The following is a 14,289-nucleotide window of genomic DNA, read 5'->3' as shown; positions in this document are numbered from 1 at the left end:
CGGGTACTAGATCCTCGTCACTCGCTGCAGCCTCGCCGAGAGGAGGGTGTGTTTTCTCCTCGGGTTGGCTCCTTGGCGATCCCCTGGATTAGGCAGTGCCTGTCATCCCGAGGAGCAGTTCCTGAATAGGCCCCGCCTGTTGGGTCCACAGGGACTGGGGGAGGTTCATAGGCAGGCCCTGTGCCGCAGAGCAAGTCCCAGTGAGGTGTGCGGAGAGATGCCCCCTGCCCAGGCCCGCTGGGGGTCCCCCACACCAGGACAGGGGAGGGCGCAGCACCCAGGGCAGCCGCAGTGCGGGAAAGATGGGGCTCCGATGCAGATTTCATTTTTCTCCGATGTTCTATTCTTTTCTTATGTGCTAGTGGATAAATGGCGAGCAGAAAGCGAGAAATTCAGCTACAGGTGGGCATGACTTTATTCTGCATTCGCACTCTTGGGACACTGACACACGGAGACAGATTTCAGGCCCCTCCCCACCCCGCCTTTTTTTTTCTTTTGCAGGCCGTCGTCAATAGCCAAGCCCAGTGGGATGAGATGCTGCAGCAAAACAAGGGGCTGACAGGTATCAGACCTCCCCTATTGGAGCATCTTGGGGCCCCTCACAGCTGAGCCCGCTTTACCCTTGCCCCTCCCTGTCTTAAAAATGAGCTGATATGGTCCATCTGACTCGACCTCTCATTAAATATTGCTGCCTTCTAGTGATCGATGTTTACCAAGCCTGGTGTGGACCGTGCAAAGCAATGCAAACTTTATTCCGAAAACTGAAAAATGAGCTGAATGAAGATGAATTACTGCATTTTGTTGTAGTAAGAATTTCCTTTCCATTAAACTATCACTGTCTTGTGACATTATGTGTTTAAGGTATTCTCTTTAAGGACCGTCTTGATTTTAGACTGTCAGCGATTTAAAATAGATGTTGGCTTGGCAGTTTTACTGTACAGTCTGGCTACTGGATCTGAGACAAAAATAATTTTTATGTCATTTCATTTCAATAACTTACAATAGTAAAAATTTATAGAAAAGGAGAAAATTAGCACCTCTCTTTCTTTATAGCTGACCACTTTTTTGATGCTTATTCCTTAGATCAAGGGTTACAAACACGGCTTTTCTATATTATGTAATACCCTAGGTATTTTGACAGTTTGCAGTTTCCCAGGGTTCCTGATTGATTTTCCCCTGTCCTGCAGATGTGTGGAATCTGTGTGGGACCAACTCCAGGGACCAACTCCAGGCAATGTGTGTGGGTTGGAGTTTGTGGAGGATGAAAAGGGTGAGAAAGGAGAATCCTACTATGATTTGTCAGGCACCAGCATCAGCTCAGCAGAGGGCTGCATGAGGATAGGGATCATGAACAAATTTGTTGATTTTTAAAATTGCATCTGAGGTGACAGGATTAGAACAGTGTAGAAAATCACTGACCCGTACCACCCCCCAGAATGCCCAAGGCTTCCACACTTGCCCATGACCCCTCTAGTGACCTTCTTCATTCTTCCCTCTCTCTTAAGATCACTTCTGTATTCCAAATGCAAAATGTTGTTGTCACTAGACACTTTTCATCCTTTCTTTTTGTGGGGCCAGGGATGCCTCCCCAGTGGTGCTCAGGAGGCCTTGGTGATCCATGGGTGATCTGAGGAGCTGAGCCAGTGCTTCTGTGCCAGGGTCCAAGGATGCGATCCGGCAGGCCTGCGTTCTCATGTCCACCCAGGTCATGTTCCGCAGCCCTTCAGAGCTGCCCTGGCATGCTCCGGGAAAAATAGCATATTGATACAACCTGTTCCAAATACCAAACATCCTCCTTCAGGTAATGAAGGGGCGCCCTCTACTGGACATTTTACTTTCCACCGTTAACTTCAGAAAAGGATTTTCCTAATCTTAAAAGCAAGTGATAGCAAAGATAAATGTGGCTGCATTAAAGGAAGAAGATCTGAACTTCAAAGAAATTATGACCAGAATATAAATATATCCCACAGAATTGAAAAAATATTTACCCAACATTTATCTGATAGCGGTTAATATCCCGGATATATAAGGCACTGGTAGAACTTTATAAAAAAAAATCCTCCAGCCCCATCCAAATATGGAGAGAAAAGATGAACAAAAATCAACCTCAAAAAATAAAAATGACCAAAAAAGCACATGAAAAAGTGTTCTACATCACCATTATCAGGGAGATGCAAATCAAAACAACAATGAGATATCTTTCTATGCCACAGAGGCTGGCACACATCAAAAAGAACAAGAACAACCAGTGCTGGTGTGGATGAGGGAGAAAGGGACTCTGATTCACTGCTGGTGATAATGCCAATTAATGCCTTTCTGGAAAATAATGTGGATATTATTTGAAAAACTAAAACTTGAGTTTCCATAGGACCCGGTAGTATACATCTTGGAATATACTCTAGTAGTGACCCAAGAACACACAGCAGAAAAGCCATCTAAACTTCTATGTTCATTGCAACACTATTCGTAATAGCCAGAATCTGGGAACAACCCTAATGTTCAAGAACAGATGAGTGAATAAAGAAACTACAGCGTACCTACACCGCAGAACTCTACATAGCAGTTAAAAAAAAATGAAGTCATGGAATTTTCTTATACATAGATGAACATGGAGAGCATCACCTTGAGTGTAATGAGTTAGAGGAAGAGGGACAAACATAGAATGATTGCACTTATTTGAAGGATATTTGAAAAATAATATATGAATAATACCCAATGACAGTAGAAGTCAGGGCTAGGAGGACTGGTCCATGGGAGGAAGCTTGCCATAAGGGGAGAGAGGAGTGCAGTTAGGATAGAGAAGTGGCCACTATGAAAATGATAGTTGGAAATGGTCACTGGGAACAAGAACTGAGTGCTGAAAGGAGGTAAAGAGATATGCATGATACCCTTCCAGTAACAGTATTGTGAACCACAGTGCCTAAGAGGAAAATGTGTGTGTGTGAGTGTGTGTGTGTGTGTGTGTGTGTGTGTGTGTGAGAGAGAGAGAGAGAGAGAGAGAGAGAGAGAGAGAGAACACCATGGAGGGAAACTAGGGACATTGTTGGGAGGAACTGTGTGCTGGCTAAGGGAACATTGTATTGTATTGGAACATTGTGTGACTGAAACTGAATCATAAACAATTTTGCATATTTAACAGTGATTCATTAAAAAGTTAAATAATAAATAATTGTGAGTTCAAAATGTGTGTGTGCAAAGCTTGTATTCAGTGACTGAGAAATACCCCCCTGGTCTCCCCAGCAGGGGAACAGAGAGACAGGGGACCACAGACTGATGGTCAAAGTAGCCCGTTTAATATAGAGCTGTTAGCGTACTTATAGTACATTTAAGGGGGGTTGAGGTATAGGATGGCATGTGGATGTGATTGGTTATTTACAGAGGTAAAACATTTCAGCAGTGAAGGCAATTCTCAGATAGATACTGTCTCCCAGGAACTTCTATATTGTTTTTTCTCTTTCCCTTTAGTTGTACATAAAAAATTAAGTTTACTTCTTATTAATACTTGCAGTTATTTGGATAAACACAGTAAGAGACATAGATTCCAGAACTAATTCTCTGGATCTGAGGGCAAGCCTGCTGGGTTTTACCATAAATCCCAGACTAGGTTCTCAGGACAGGTCAACTTGTCCTTCCCAATGGGGGTCCTGTCTCTTAAATCATCACAACTTTCATCAAGACCGTGCTTTTATGCTTTCTAGACTGTCCCATATCAATACTGTGGTAGCTTTGCCACTCGCCCTGGGTCCATCTAATCCCATGGTGGGACCTCTCTTTATGGGGTGTTAGGAACTATGGCAACAGATACCTGAGTTAAGTAATTATGACAGGAGTAGATATATCGACTCTCAAATAATAGGAGCATAGAATTAATGCAAAGTATTTAAGCAAAGAACTTTGCTTTAGAGTAAAATATGAAAAGCTGTAAGAGAAAACAAAAAAGCAAGTGATTCACTACAAATACAAAATAAATTCAGTACAAATACAGAGCCACAGGGTTTGACTTAGTAACTAACACAAATAAAGGTTAAAGATAAATTTTGGGGGTTGGGGGTGTTCATAAGAGTTCTGTAAGCTTCTCTGGGAGGAGGAAAGGAGGAAATTAACTGATGAATACTTAAACACTTAGGATTAATATTCAGCATGGGAAAATGTTTCCAACATAACCTTAAATTTAAAAAGAATTGTCAGTCCAACATGAAAACATAAACTGAAATCATGCTAAGCCAAAAAATGGCACACATTTTTTCCTTTATATGTACTTTCAAAGTATTTTAAGATGTGTACTGTCATTTTAACTTTGCATGCAAAAAATTCACTAAGCATTATTTTATTGGACTTAAATTTATTAAAATTATTAAATTTATTGTAATTAAACTGCCCCTCTCGGAGAGCCCGGCAAGCTACCGAGAGTATCTCGCCCGCACGGCAGAGCCTGGCAAGCTCCCCGTGACGTATTCAATATGCCAAACACAGTAACAACAAAGTCTCCAATGGAGACATTACTGGGCCCGCTCGAGCAAATCGATGAACAATGGGAGGGCCTTTACTTTTTTTACTTATTGGAATTAAATGGATTATTTAATATTTTATTAATGCTATAAACAAATGCATAATGATACTAAACTAATTTTGAATATAATCATTGAATTTATATTTTTAATATGATAGATTAATGACTCTTAACTTTTGTTGTTTGAAAGTAATAGAATTATTCTATTAAAAAGAAAAAGATGTAGAAGAAAGAAGCCAGAGAAATAGGACAGTGGATAAGATTTGCCTTGAACACCGCCAGCCAGGTACCATCACCTGGCATCACAAATGATCTCCAGATCCTTGACAAAAGTGCTCCCTGAGTGCAGAGCCAGAAGTAAGCCCAGTCCTCAGCTTGGAGGAACTACTCCCACTACCAAAAAAAGATGAAGAAAGAAAATTATGTAGACTTCGGCATGCTTTAAAAAAGGGGTGGGTAACTATATAGTCCTGAGATAATCTGCTAATCTTCCTTCTGTATCTCCCTACCCCTACCCAGAACATTCTTCACACCTGTTGAAAAGATTTCAGAAATTCCTATTTGAAAACCATTGCTATAGGTGGCAAAACCTAACCATTGTAGAAAACAGGATCTCATTCTGAGAGCTGGGTCAAGGGTGAGAGAACACATGATAACTTATTACATTTGCTATCAATTTAGGGAAATGTGCAATTTGTGAAGAAAACTATAAACAATCACAAGTATATCTGATTTTTAAAAAATCCATCTACGAGTTCATTTAAAAATCCATCTACGAGTTCAAAAGTAATTATACTCCTCTTTTATGGAGAGTCACAGCCGAAGACAAACAGGGGAAGAGATGATGCAAGAAGATGGTTCTGAAATGTGCAGTAGGACACAGAAGCCTCTTTCTAACTCTGGAGATAAATGTAGCCCATGAAACTGGAGGGCAATATGAAAAGGACATAAGCACCCATGCGGGGCCCAGCAAAGTGTTCCATTGAGCAGATGAACATTTGAAGCAAGGCAGAGCTAGACAAACTTCTTGAAAGGATGCTTAAGCGAGATTGGAAAAGTTAAGGCAGAAGCAGGCAAGGAGGATGATGATGGATAGCATCATCTCTACATGACTAATTGATCAATATAGCTGAAGGTTGAGTACCAGAAAGCCAAAACAGAGAGAAGAAAATTTTAAATAAAATTACTCAGGACTGAAAATGCCAGAATATGCAGTTTCACTATTAAAAGAGCTATGACATATTCAGAAAATGTGTATAAAAATTGTGGTTATAAAAATAAATATATTATGTAACCGTGTTTTCTAACACAATACAGCAAATGACTATTGATTATAGTTTATTTTATTCTTATAAGAAGTATTTATGTGTTTTTTTTCAGGCTGAGGCTGACAACATTGTGACTTTGCAATCATTTAAAGATAAGTGTGAACCTGTTTTTCTCTTTTGTGTTGTAAGTATGATAATTTTTAACACAAATATTTTCTTATTGTTAGCACAGATTCTAATTTACAGTTAAAGAGCAAGTAACCGATGTTGGAGGGCTGGTGGTAGCGGCTCGGGAGGTGCTCGCCCGCTCGGTCTCGCTCTCTCGCTCGCTTCCCCCGGCTCCCTTCGGTGCCCCCCTCCCCCGTCGCCTACGTGCCGGAGTGTGTGCGAGGGAGGGGGAGGGCGTCGGGGGGGGTGGGGGGGGGGGGAGGCGGTCCGGTCCCCCGGCGAGCGGTGGACGAGGCGAGGCTGCGAGCGGCTCCGGGAAGCCATGGACGTCGAGAGGCTGCTGGAGGCGCTGAAAGATTTCGAGAAGAGGGGCAAGAAGGAAGTGTGCCCAGTGCTGGACCAGTTTCTCTGTCAAGTCACCAAGACCGGAGAGACGATTATTCCTTTCACTATTCAGCGACTATGTGAATTGCTAACAGATCCAAGGAGAAACTATACAGGAACAGACAAATTTCTCAGAGGAGTAGAAAAGAATGTGATGGTTGTTAGCTGTGTTTATCCTACTTCAGAGAAAAACAGTTCCAATAGTTTAAATCGAATGAATGGTGTTATGTTTCCTGGAAATTCACCAAATTATACTGACAGGTCTAACATAAATGGTCCTGGAACACCCAGACCACTTAATCGACCAAAAGTTTCTTTGTCAGTCCCTATGACTACAAATGGCTTGCCTGAGAGCACAGAGAGCAAAGAGCCAAATTTACAGCAAAATGAAGACAAAAGTCGCAGTGACTCTCCGACATTTGACTCAGAAGGTTCTTCAGTGAGTCCTATAAAAAATAAACATCCAGATGAAGATGCTGTGGAATCCGAGGGACATGAGGTAAAAAGACTCAAGTTTGACAAAGAAAGTGAAGTCAGAGAGACAGCCAGTCAAACATCTTCCAGTGAAGTATCTTCAGTTATGATAGAAGAAACAGAAGCAGCATCTTCATCGCGGGACAAAAACAAAGAAAGTAGTTGTACCAGGCAGCACTGTACAGAGGAGGATGAGGAAGAGGATGAAGATGAAGAAGAAGAGTCTTTTATGACATCAAGAGAAATGATCCCAGAAAGAAAAAATCAAGAAAAAGATTCTGATGATGCCTTAACTGTGAATGAAGAGACTTCTGAGGAAACTAATCAAATGGAGGAATCTGATCTGACTCAACCTGAGAAAGATTTACATTCTGAAGTTAGTGAAAATACAGGCCCTGTAAGTAGTGATTCTGATTACCATGAATCAGAAGAATTAGTAGAATCCAATTCCAGTAAAACTGGAAAGATTCTCTCAGAATCATCTATGGAAAATGATGACGAAGCCACAGAAGCCACAGATGAACCAATGGAACAAGACTAACTATTTAGAAACATTTAGATGCAGTATTTTACATACAGTTCTGGTTTTACACTGTATAAAACTTTTATGTAATAAAGTGGACCTTTAGTTTTACAAGAGAAGCAGGTTGTAAAATAAAGTACTTTATGGGATAAATCCTGAGAGTTGTATGTGAGAACTGTGAATATCAGCTCCTCTGGGTCCTGCTTACCGCTGACTTTTTTGGGGTCTGGTCAAATCAGTGGTTTGTGTATAGATTTTTTTTTTAAATTTAGAATTAAAGGTTTTAAACTGGAAGGTAATAATTATAATTTTAAAAACCTTTTGGAGATTATCACATTTAGTTTACTACATACGCAAAAAAGCTTTTTGTCTTCTCTCTTTGGGACATCTGTAGCAGTTTTTGTATTTTGGTCATACTTTCAACATTTTAACGTGAATTATAGGGTTTCATGCTGGTTTCCAGATTTTGTTTGGCTATGTACAATGGAACGTTAAGTCATATATACATATACATATATATATGTGTGTGTGTGTGTGTGTATATATATTATTCTAAGGGGGAAAATGTTATATTTTTCTGTTTCTATAAGAGATGAATACAGTGGATACTTTTTCTATTGGTAATGATTGAGTTCACCTCTTTCAGAAGACAGTTTCTTTCTCTTCTGAGAATTCAAATAAAATCTGGCCCTTGTGAAACCCTGGAAATGTTAAGTCTGTTGAAATACTAGGTTAAACACATTCCAAGAGATCTGTTCAACTAAAATTCTTTTGTATACTTCTGAGGTGCCTGAGAAAAAGACTTCATTATTTATGAGAAAATGTGCTTTATCTTGGAAATTGTGTTCAAACATTAGCGTACTATTTTGTAGAATGAATGCTTGTAAAGTTGATAGGAGTCCATCTCAGAAGAACCAGGGAGGTTCCTTTTACCTTTTGCTTGCTTTTCTGAACATTGTGAATATTACACATTCTTCCTAAATTATTCTAGAGTATGCAAATGTCAATGGTATGAAACACCACTGTACTGGAAGAATTAATATATTACTTAGCAATGTGTACCAGAGCTAAATGACTAAAGCTTTAGCGGTGCATAAAAACCACCATAATTTGTATGACATTTTGAAGTGAATTAAATATTTTTGGACATGCTTCTTTGACAGCCAGTGTTATATATTTCAGATCAACACAAAGCACAATGATTACTCTAAACTCGATATTTTCAAATTCACATATTTAAAGTCATACAAGCTGCAACTTCCCTGTCAAAATTACTGGCTGCCAAATTTATACCTGTTTCTTCAGCTGTACCTTTTGATATTTAGAATTTTTAAATTTCTGTAGATTTTGTAGAATGTAATGTGTTCACTGCCTTTGTGAAGTGGTATATAATTGTATAATTTCTGTGTGTAAACGAATGCTTGGGCTTTCAATACAGTATTCCTATAAAGCAATAAATATTAATGTTATGAAAAAAAAAGAGCAAGTAACCTTGCAATTTATCATGGCACATTTTTCTGGTAATAGAAAATAAAGAATATTTTTTGCCTTCTCTTTATTTTTCTATTAATATATTTCATAATATGACATTTAGGAGTTCATTATGAATTAATGAACTTTCACATGCAGGATTATAGATTTACGTATACTGAATTGACTAAGAAACATTCTCAAAAATAGTGTTTCCCTTTCCTTTGGAAATAATCAAAGATGTGTACACTAAATAATTATTTATAGAAGCGGAAAATTGGAAATTGTCTCACTACCCAACAGGAAATAATTGGTTCTAAATGTTCACATATATCTATATATAAAATTTATGTATGATTATTATTTTGCAATATGTATTTCTTTTATTTTTATATATATACAAATGCACTGAAAGACTATCGGAAGTGTTTTGGTTAAAATGGTAGTTTTTTGGAGTGTGTTTATTGTTTAATTTACTATTAAGTACTACTTTTACTGAGACATTGTTATAATACTGGTTATGGTTTAGGAATACAGGCTTACACTTTTTCAAGTATATGAAACCAGCCACACCACCTAAAATACTAGTTCCCCTGCAGCGTAGGCTGTTGGAAATGCTCTACTCTTTCAGTATGTGTGGGAGAGAATGCATGTTGTGGGGGCTCTTCTATATGCACTTCTATGTGTTACAAGTATTCTGTGCTTAACATCCAGAGTTAATAATAAAAGGATACAAGTATTGTTTTCTAAAACAATAATATAAGAATGTGTTGACATGTGTCAGAAAACAGCTATGACAGAGCTAACTAACTGAAATATTAAGGCATTTCACAGCGAAGGTTTAGACTGTTTCTCTACTTCTGTATACCTCAGTCATTCTTTGAGCTTTGAAATAACTATGTTAAACTCTTACTGAGTACACCTTTATGCTTCTGCCAAACAAAATTCTTGGAACTATATCAAGGAATCAAATTACTGGATTACTGAATAGTTCACTGCAGATCTTGCTCTCATTTGGATATGTTGGATTTGATGATCAGGTGAGAGAGAAAATGGCTCTTTCTGTTTTGTGAAAATATTTGTAGTTTCAAAGAAATCCAGTCTCTGCAGTCATCACCCTGCCAGGTCAGTTGTATCTGGTCAGTACTCCCATGACTTCTTTCCTTAAATAGCCCAAATGGCCAGCCCAAATGTCCATGCTGGCAGTTAGTACCTGTAGTAGAAGTCCACCTTTCCACCCAGCTATGCCTGGTACATTTTTATAATGCTCAAATTTTTCTTTCATGATATAGTTTTACAAATCTTCCTCTATCAAGTCCTTTTAGTGTGTGACATCTGCATTTGATACTAACATTTGGCAGATACACTAAGATCTTTAACATGGTTCTCAGTTTTTGCTCAATTTTGTGAGTTAAAAATATATAGTAAACCATTATTCTATTGCCCAGTGGAGGCAACAATTTTCTCAGATTATTGTGCTTGAGGCCATGAGTATAACTAATGTTTTCCTTATTTATTTCTTCAGAAATTTTCTTTTCCTAGCTCCTTACAGGGCCACGCAACTTAGCTCTTACTTACTTCTACTTACTTAATTACTCTTACTTACTAATAGTTACATCACTTCTGTAGCTGACTAAGTATTTTGACATGTAACTCAAAGTTTTCATTGTAAATCTAAATTTTGACATACTGGAACTTCATTACTATTCTGGTAGTCCACATAACCACATTCGCAATTAATTCAATGTCTGGATTTTCAATTCCTTACCTTCTAAATGAAAATGAATTTAGTTTTGCTTTAGGGTTTTTGTTGTTGTTGTTGTTTGGTAGCCACACCTTGGGATGCTCGGGGCTTACTCTTAACTCTGCACTCAGAAACTACTTCTGGTGATGCTAAGGAATTGTCTGTGGTGCCTGGGATGGAATTGTTGTATAAAAGGCAAGTGCCTTATCATCTGGACAACATTGTTAACAGCTAAATTTCTTAAAAGAGTTTCATACTCCATTTGCTTATGTTCCATCAACTCCTCAGCACATTTAGACTATCATTTGTTTAATTAATACACCAAATTTGCTGTTGTCAAGATATTCAATTAGTAGTCTGTTGCTAAATATAATGGACATGTTTAGCACTCAGCATTGTGCTCCTTTCAGTTTTGAAAATAATGAATATGTACTCTTTCTTGAGATATTGTGGGATTTGTTTGGGGGAGGTGATTTTTTTACTTGGATTTATTTTTGCGTTCATAGATATTACTCCTCTCTCCATCATTTTTGCAGGGTTACCCTTCTTTATTCAGTTATTAACTTCAGTTTTTATCATGATAGACTCCTTAGACTATTTCAATTCACTTAATCACTTAATCACTTAATTTCCCGTTAGTCATCGATTTGCTCGAGCGGGCGCCAGTAACGTCTCCATTTGTCCCTGTCGCGTGCTAGTGTAGCCCAATGGCATCTGTTCGCTCCGGGAACATGAAGGGCCTCAAACCGATCGTTCATGATCTTGACGAAGAAGTCTGACCATCTGGTAGGTGGGCGGCCACACAGTCTTTTGACATCCCATGGAATCCAGTCGGTAACAGCTCTAGTCCAGCGGTCGTCTTTAAATCTCATTACGTGACCAGCCCATCTGATTTTCGACACCTTGGCAAATGAGAAAGCGTCCCTGATTCTTGATCGTCGACGGATGTCAGAACTCCGGATTCTTTCTCTCATTTGAGTGAAACGTGATATTCCAAGCATAGCTCTTTCTATTCTTCTTTGGGAGACCTGAATAGTGTTCTCATCCTGTTTGCGTAGGGCCCAGGTCTCTGAGGCATATGTTAATGCAGGAAGACCAGTGGAATCAAAGAGATGTGCCCGGAGCCGGAGGTTCTTCGTCCTCTTAGCTATTTCTTCGACGTTCTTGAAGGCGTTCCAAGCCACTCTCTTCCTCCTGCACAGCTCGGGTGCCAGGTCATTTGTCATGTTGACCTCTCGACCTAGGTACACATAGCTGTTGCATTCGGAGATGGTCGTTCCTTTGAGAGCGAATGGGGCGTCAGTAACGAGGCTGTTTCTCATAAACATTGTCTTCGTAAGATTCAGCTGTAGTCCTACCTTTCCACACTCACGGTCAAAGTCGGCCAGCATTTGTGCTGCTTGGCTGATGTTTGGTGTTATTAAAACAATGTCATCGGCAAAGCGGAGGTGGTGTAGTTGCCGACCATCTAACTTCACTCCCATTCCTTCCCATTCCAGTCGTCGCATGATGTTCTCGAGCGTGGCACTGAAGAGTTTCGGTGAAATGGAATCACCCTGCCGCACCCCTCTCTTGACATCAACGATCACTTCTTTGTAGAATGGTGAGATCCTAGTAGTGAATCCGCAATACAGCTCACGGAGGATCCTGATGTATTGGGCTTGAATGCCCTGATTGGCTAGGGCTTCAATGACCGCTTCCGTCTCAACAGAATCAAAAGCCTTCTTTAAATCAATGAACGTTAAACAGAGCGCATCTTGAACTCCTGAGAAACCTCAATGAGCTTGGTTATCGTGTAGATATGGTCGATGGTGCTGAATCCTTTGCGGAACCCGGCTTACTCGCATGGTTGTCCTTCATCTAGTGTTCGGCCAATCCTATTTAGGATGACTCAAGTGAACAACTTGTAGATGACAGACAATAGGCAGATCGGGCGATAGTTGCCAATGTCATGGATGTCTCCCTTATTGAACAGTAGTACGGTCCTGCTGGTTTTCCACTGGGACGGAACCTTGCATTCAGACAGGTAGCAAGTGAAGAGCCGAGCCAGTGTATTGAAGAGTACTGACGGCAGGTTTTTCAGGTGTTCAGGTCTGACCTTGTCTGGGCCGGGTACTGTTTGTTTCTTTACCGACAAAATGGCGTGTCGGATTTCGGAAGGGAGAACGTTGGGAACGACATATCCATCCTGTGGAATTTGGTATGTCGGCAAGTGGACAGGGCTGTCGAAGAGATTTGAGTAGAAGTCATGGATAATCTTCTCCATTGCCGTTCTGGAGGATGTGATGGATCCATCAGGACGTCGGAGGGCAGTCATCTTGGTCTTGTAGTTGACGAAGGACAGGCAGGCGTTATGAATACTTTTCCCAGCTTCTGCCGCATCTACCAGTACTTCTGCTCTTCTCTCTTTGAGGTCTTCCTTGATCGCATCTCTGCACTGCTTTGCGAGCTCGACGTTAGCTTGCGGTTGCCTGAGGCATGTGCCAAACCACGCTGGCGAATTAGCTCAAGAGTTTTCGAAGATAGGCGATTTTTTGTGGCTATCTCTCTCTTGGCGTTCCTCGCACATTCATGGAGGTGCTGAACCAGTCGATCGTATTCCTCCTCAATGTTGTCAACAATGGCATCTTCCCATGTTGCCGCAATAGTACCAAAGGGTTCCCAGTTGGTGATCATTCTGGGAGTTCTCTTTTTGAACTTTGCAGCCCTTTCTCCCCGCTCTGTGAAGTAGAATTTTGCACGAAGGAGACGGTGGTACGATCCTGTTCGAAATTTTGGGACAACAGCGACATCGGTCAGGCAAAACCGTCGATTGAATATGATGTGGTCTATTTCGTTGTGGAATCGTCCACCAGGAGACTCCCATGTCCAACGTTTAGACTCTGCCTTCTGGAACTGTGAGTTACCATGCATGGTCTTGGTCGACATGATGAACTCAGTCTCTCACCCTGTTCGTTCCATTCTAGGCCATGGGTCCCGATGTGAAGTTCTTCAGCTGATCTTCTCGGTCCTATCTTGGCATTAAAATCACCCACAATGATCTTGTAGAAGGTGTGGTCTTCTTTATAGAACTTCTCTAGCTCCATGTAGAACTTCTCAATTTCTCTTTCATCATAATGAGATGTTGGTGCGTAGACAACGAAGATAGAAACTGCAGGCAGTGAGCCACATCTATTCAAATGTAAACGTCCGATTTGGGTTGTTAGGCATTCGAATGAATCAATGCTCTTGGCCAAGTTTGTGTTGACAAGGACACCGACGCCTCCAACACCTCTTTTCTCGCATGTTCCGAGGAAAAATTCTTCTCCGGTGTCAAAAACGGCATGGTGAGATTCGTGCCTTCTTGTCTCGGTCAGACCAATGATGTCGTACTTGATCATTCGCGCTTGTACCATCAGGTCCTCGATGGATGCATCTGATGCTAGCGTACGTGCATTGAAAGTACAGACAATCATTTTTGTCTTCCTTCGTTGTGGCATCCTAGGTCGGCCTTGAGATTTTGTCGGCCTCTCCTTTCTCATTCTTCTCAGTGCTGCCATGTCGGTGAAGCCTTCAGGGTCAGGTGAATGAGACCAGTTGTAGTTACTGGTTTTGGCATATCAAATACACAACGGATAGCTTGCCAGGCTCTTCCGTGTGGGCAGAATACTCTCGGTAGCTTGCCAGTCTTTCCGAGAGGGATAGAGGCTTTTGGGGCGGCCTCTAGTCACCCTTGTAGGTGTTACCATATTTGAACCCTATCAAATAC

At 40.6% G+C, this 14,289-nt stretch overlaps 2 protein-coding genes across 2 annotated transcripts in view; both read left to right on the top strand.

Annotated features, from left to right (window-relative positions):
• Positions 1–369: 369 nt before the first annotated feature.
• NME8 (NME/NM23 family member 8) overlaps positions 370–14,289 on the top strand; it is a 49,717-nt gene continuing 35,797 nt past the window's right edge. Inside the window, exons 1-4 of the mRNA XM_056113367.1 lie at positions 370–402; positions 502–562; positions 700–806; positions 5,891–5,962. Of these exons, the coding sequence (XP_055969342.1) occupies positions 370–402; positions 502–562; positions 700–806; positions 5,891–5,962 (273 nt within the window). The remainder of the gene's footprint in view (positions 403–501; positions 563–699; positions 807–5,890; positions 5,963–14,289) is intronic.
• LOC130022601 (serine/threonine-protein phosphatase 4 regulatory subunit 2-like) lies at positions 6,219–7,848 on the top strand. Its single transcript, XM_056113369.1, has one exon. The coding sequence runs from the start codon at positions 6,269–6,271 to the stop codon at positions 7,343–7,345; it is 1,077 nt and encodes a 358-aa protein (XP_055969344.1). The 5' UTR covers positions 6,219–6,268; the 3' UTR covers positions 7,346–7,848.

This window comes from Sorex fumeus, unplaced genomic scaffold, assembly GCF_029834395.1.
Source record: "Sorex fumeus unplaced genomic scaffold, SorFum_2.1 ptg000020l, whole genome shotgun sequence".
NCBI classification, from domain to species: domain Eukaryota; kingdom Metazoa; phylum Chordata; class Mammalia; order Eulipotyphla; family Soricidae; genus Sorex; species Sorex fumeus.
The sequence above is the reverse complement of the archived record's forward strand: the minus strand, read 5'-3'. Positions and strand labels throughout refer to the sequence as shown.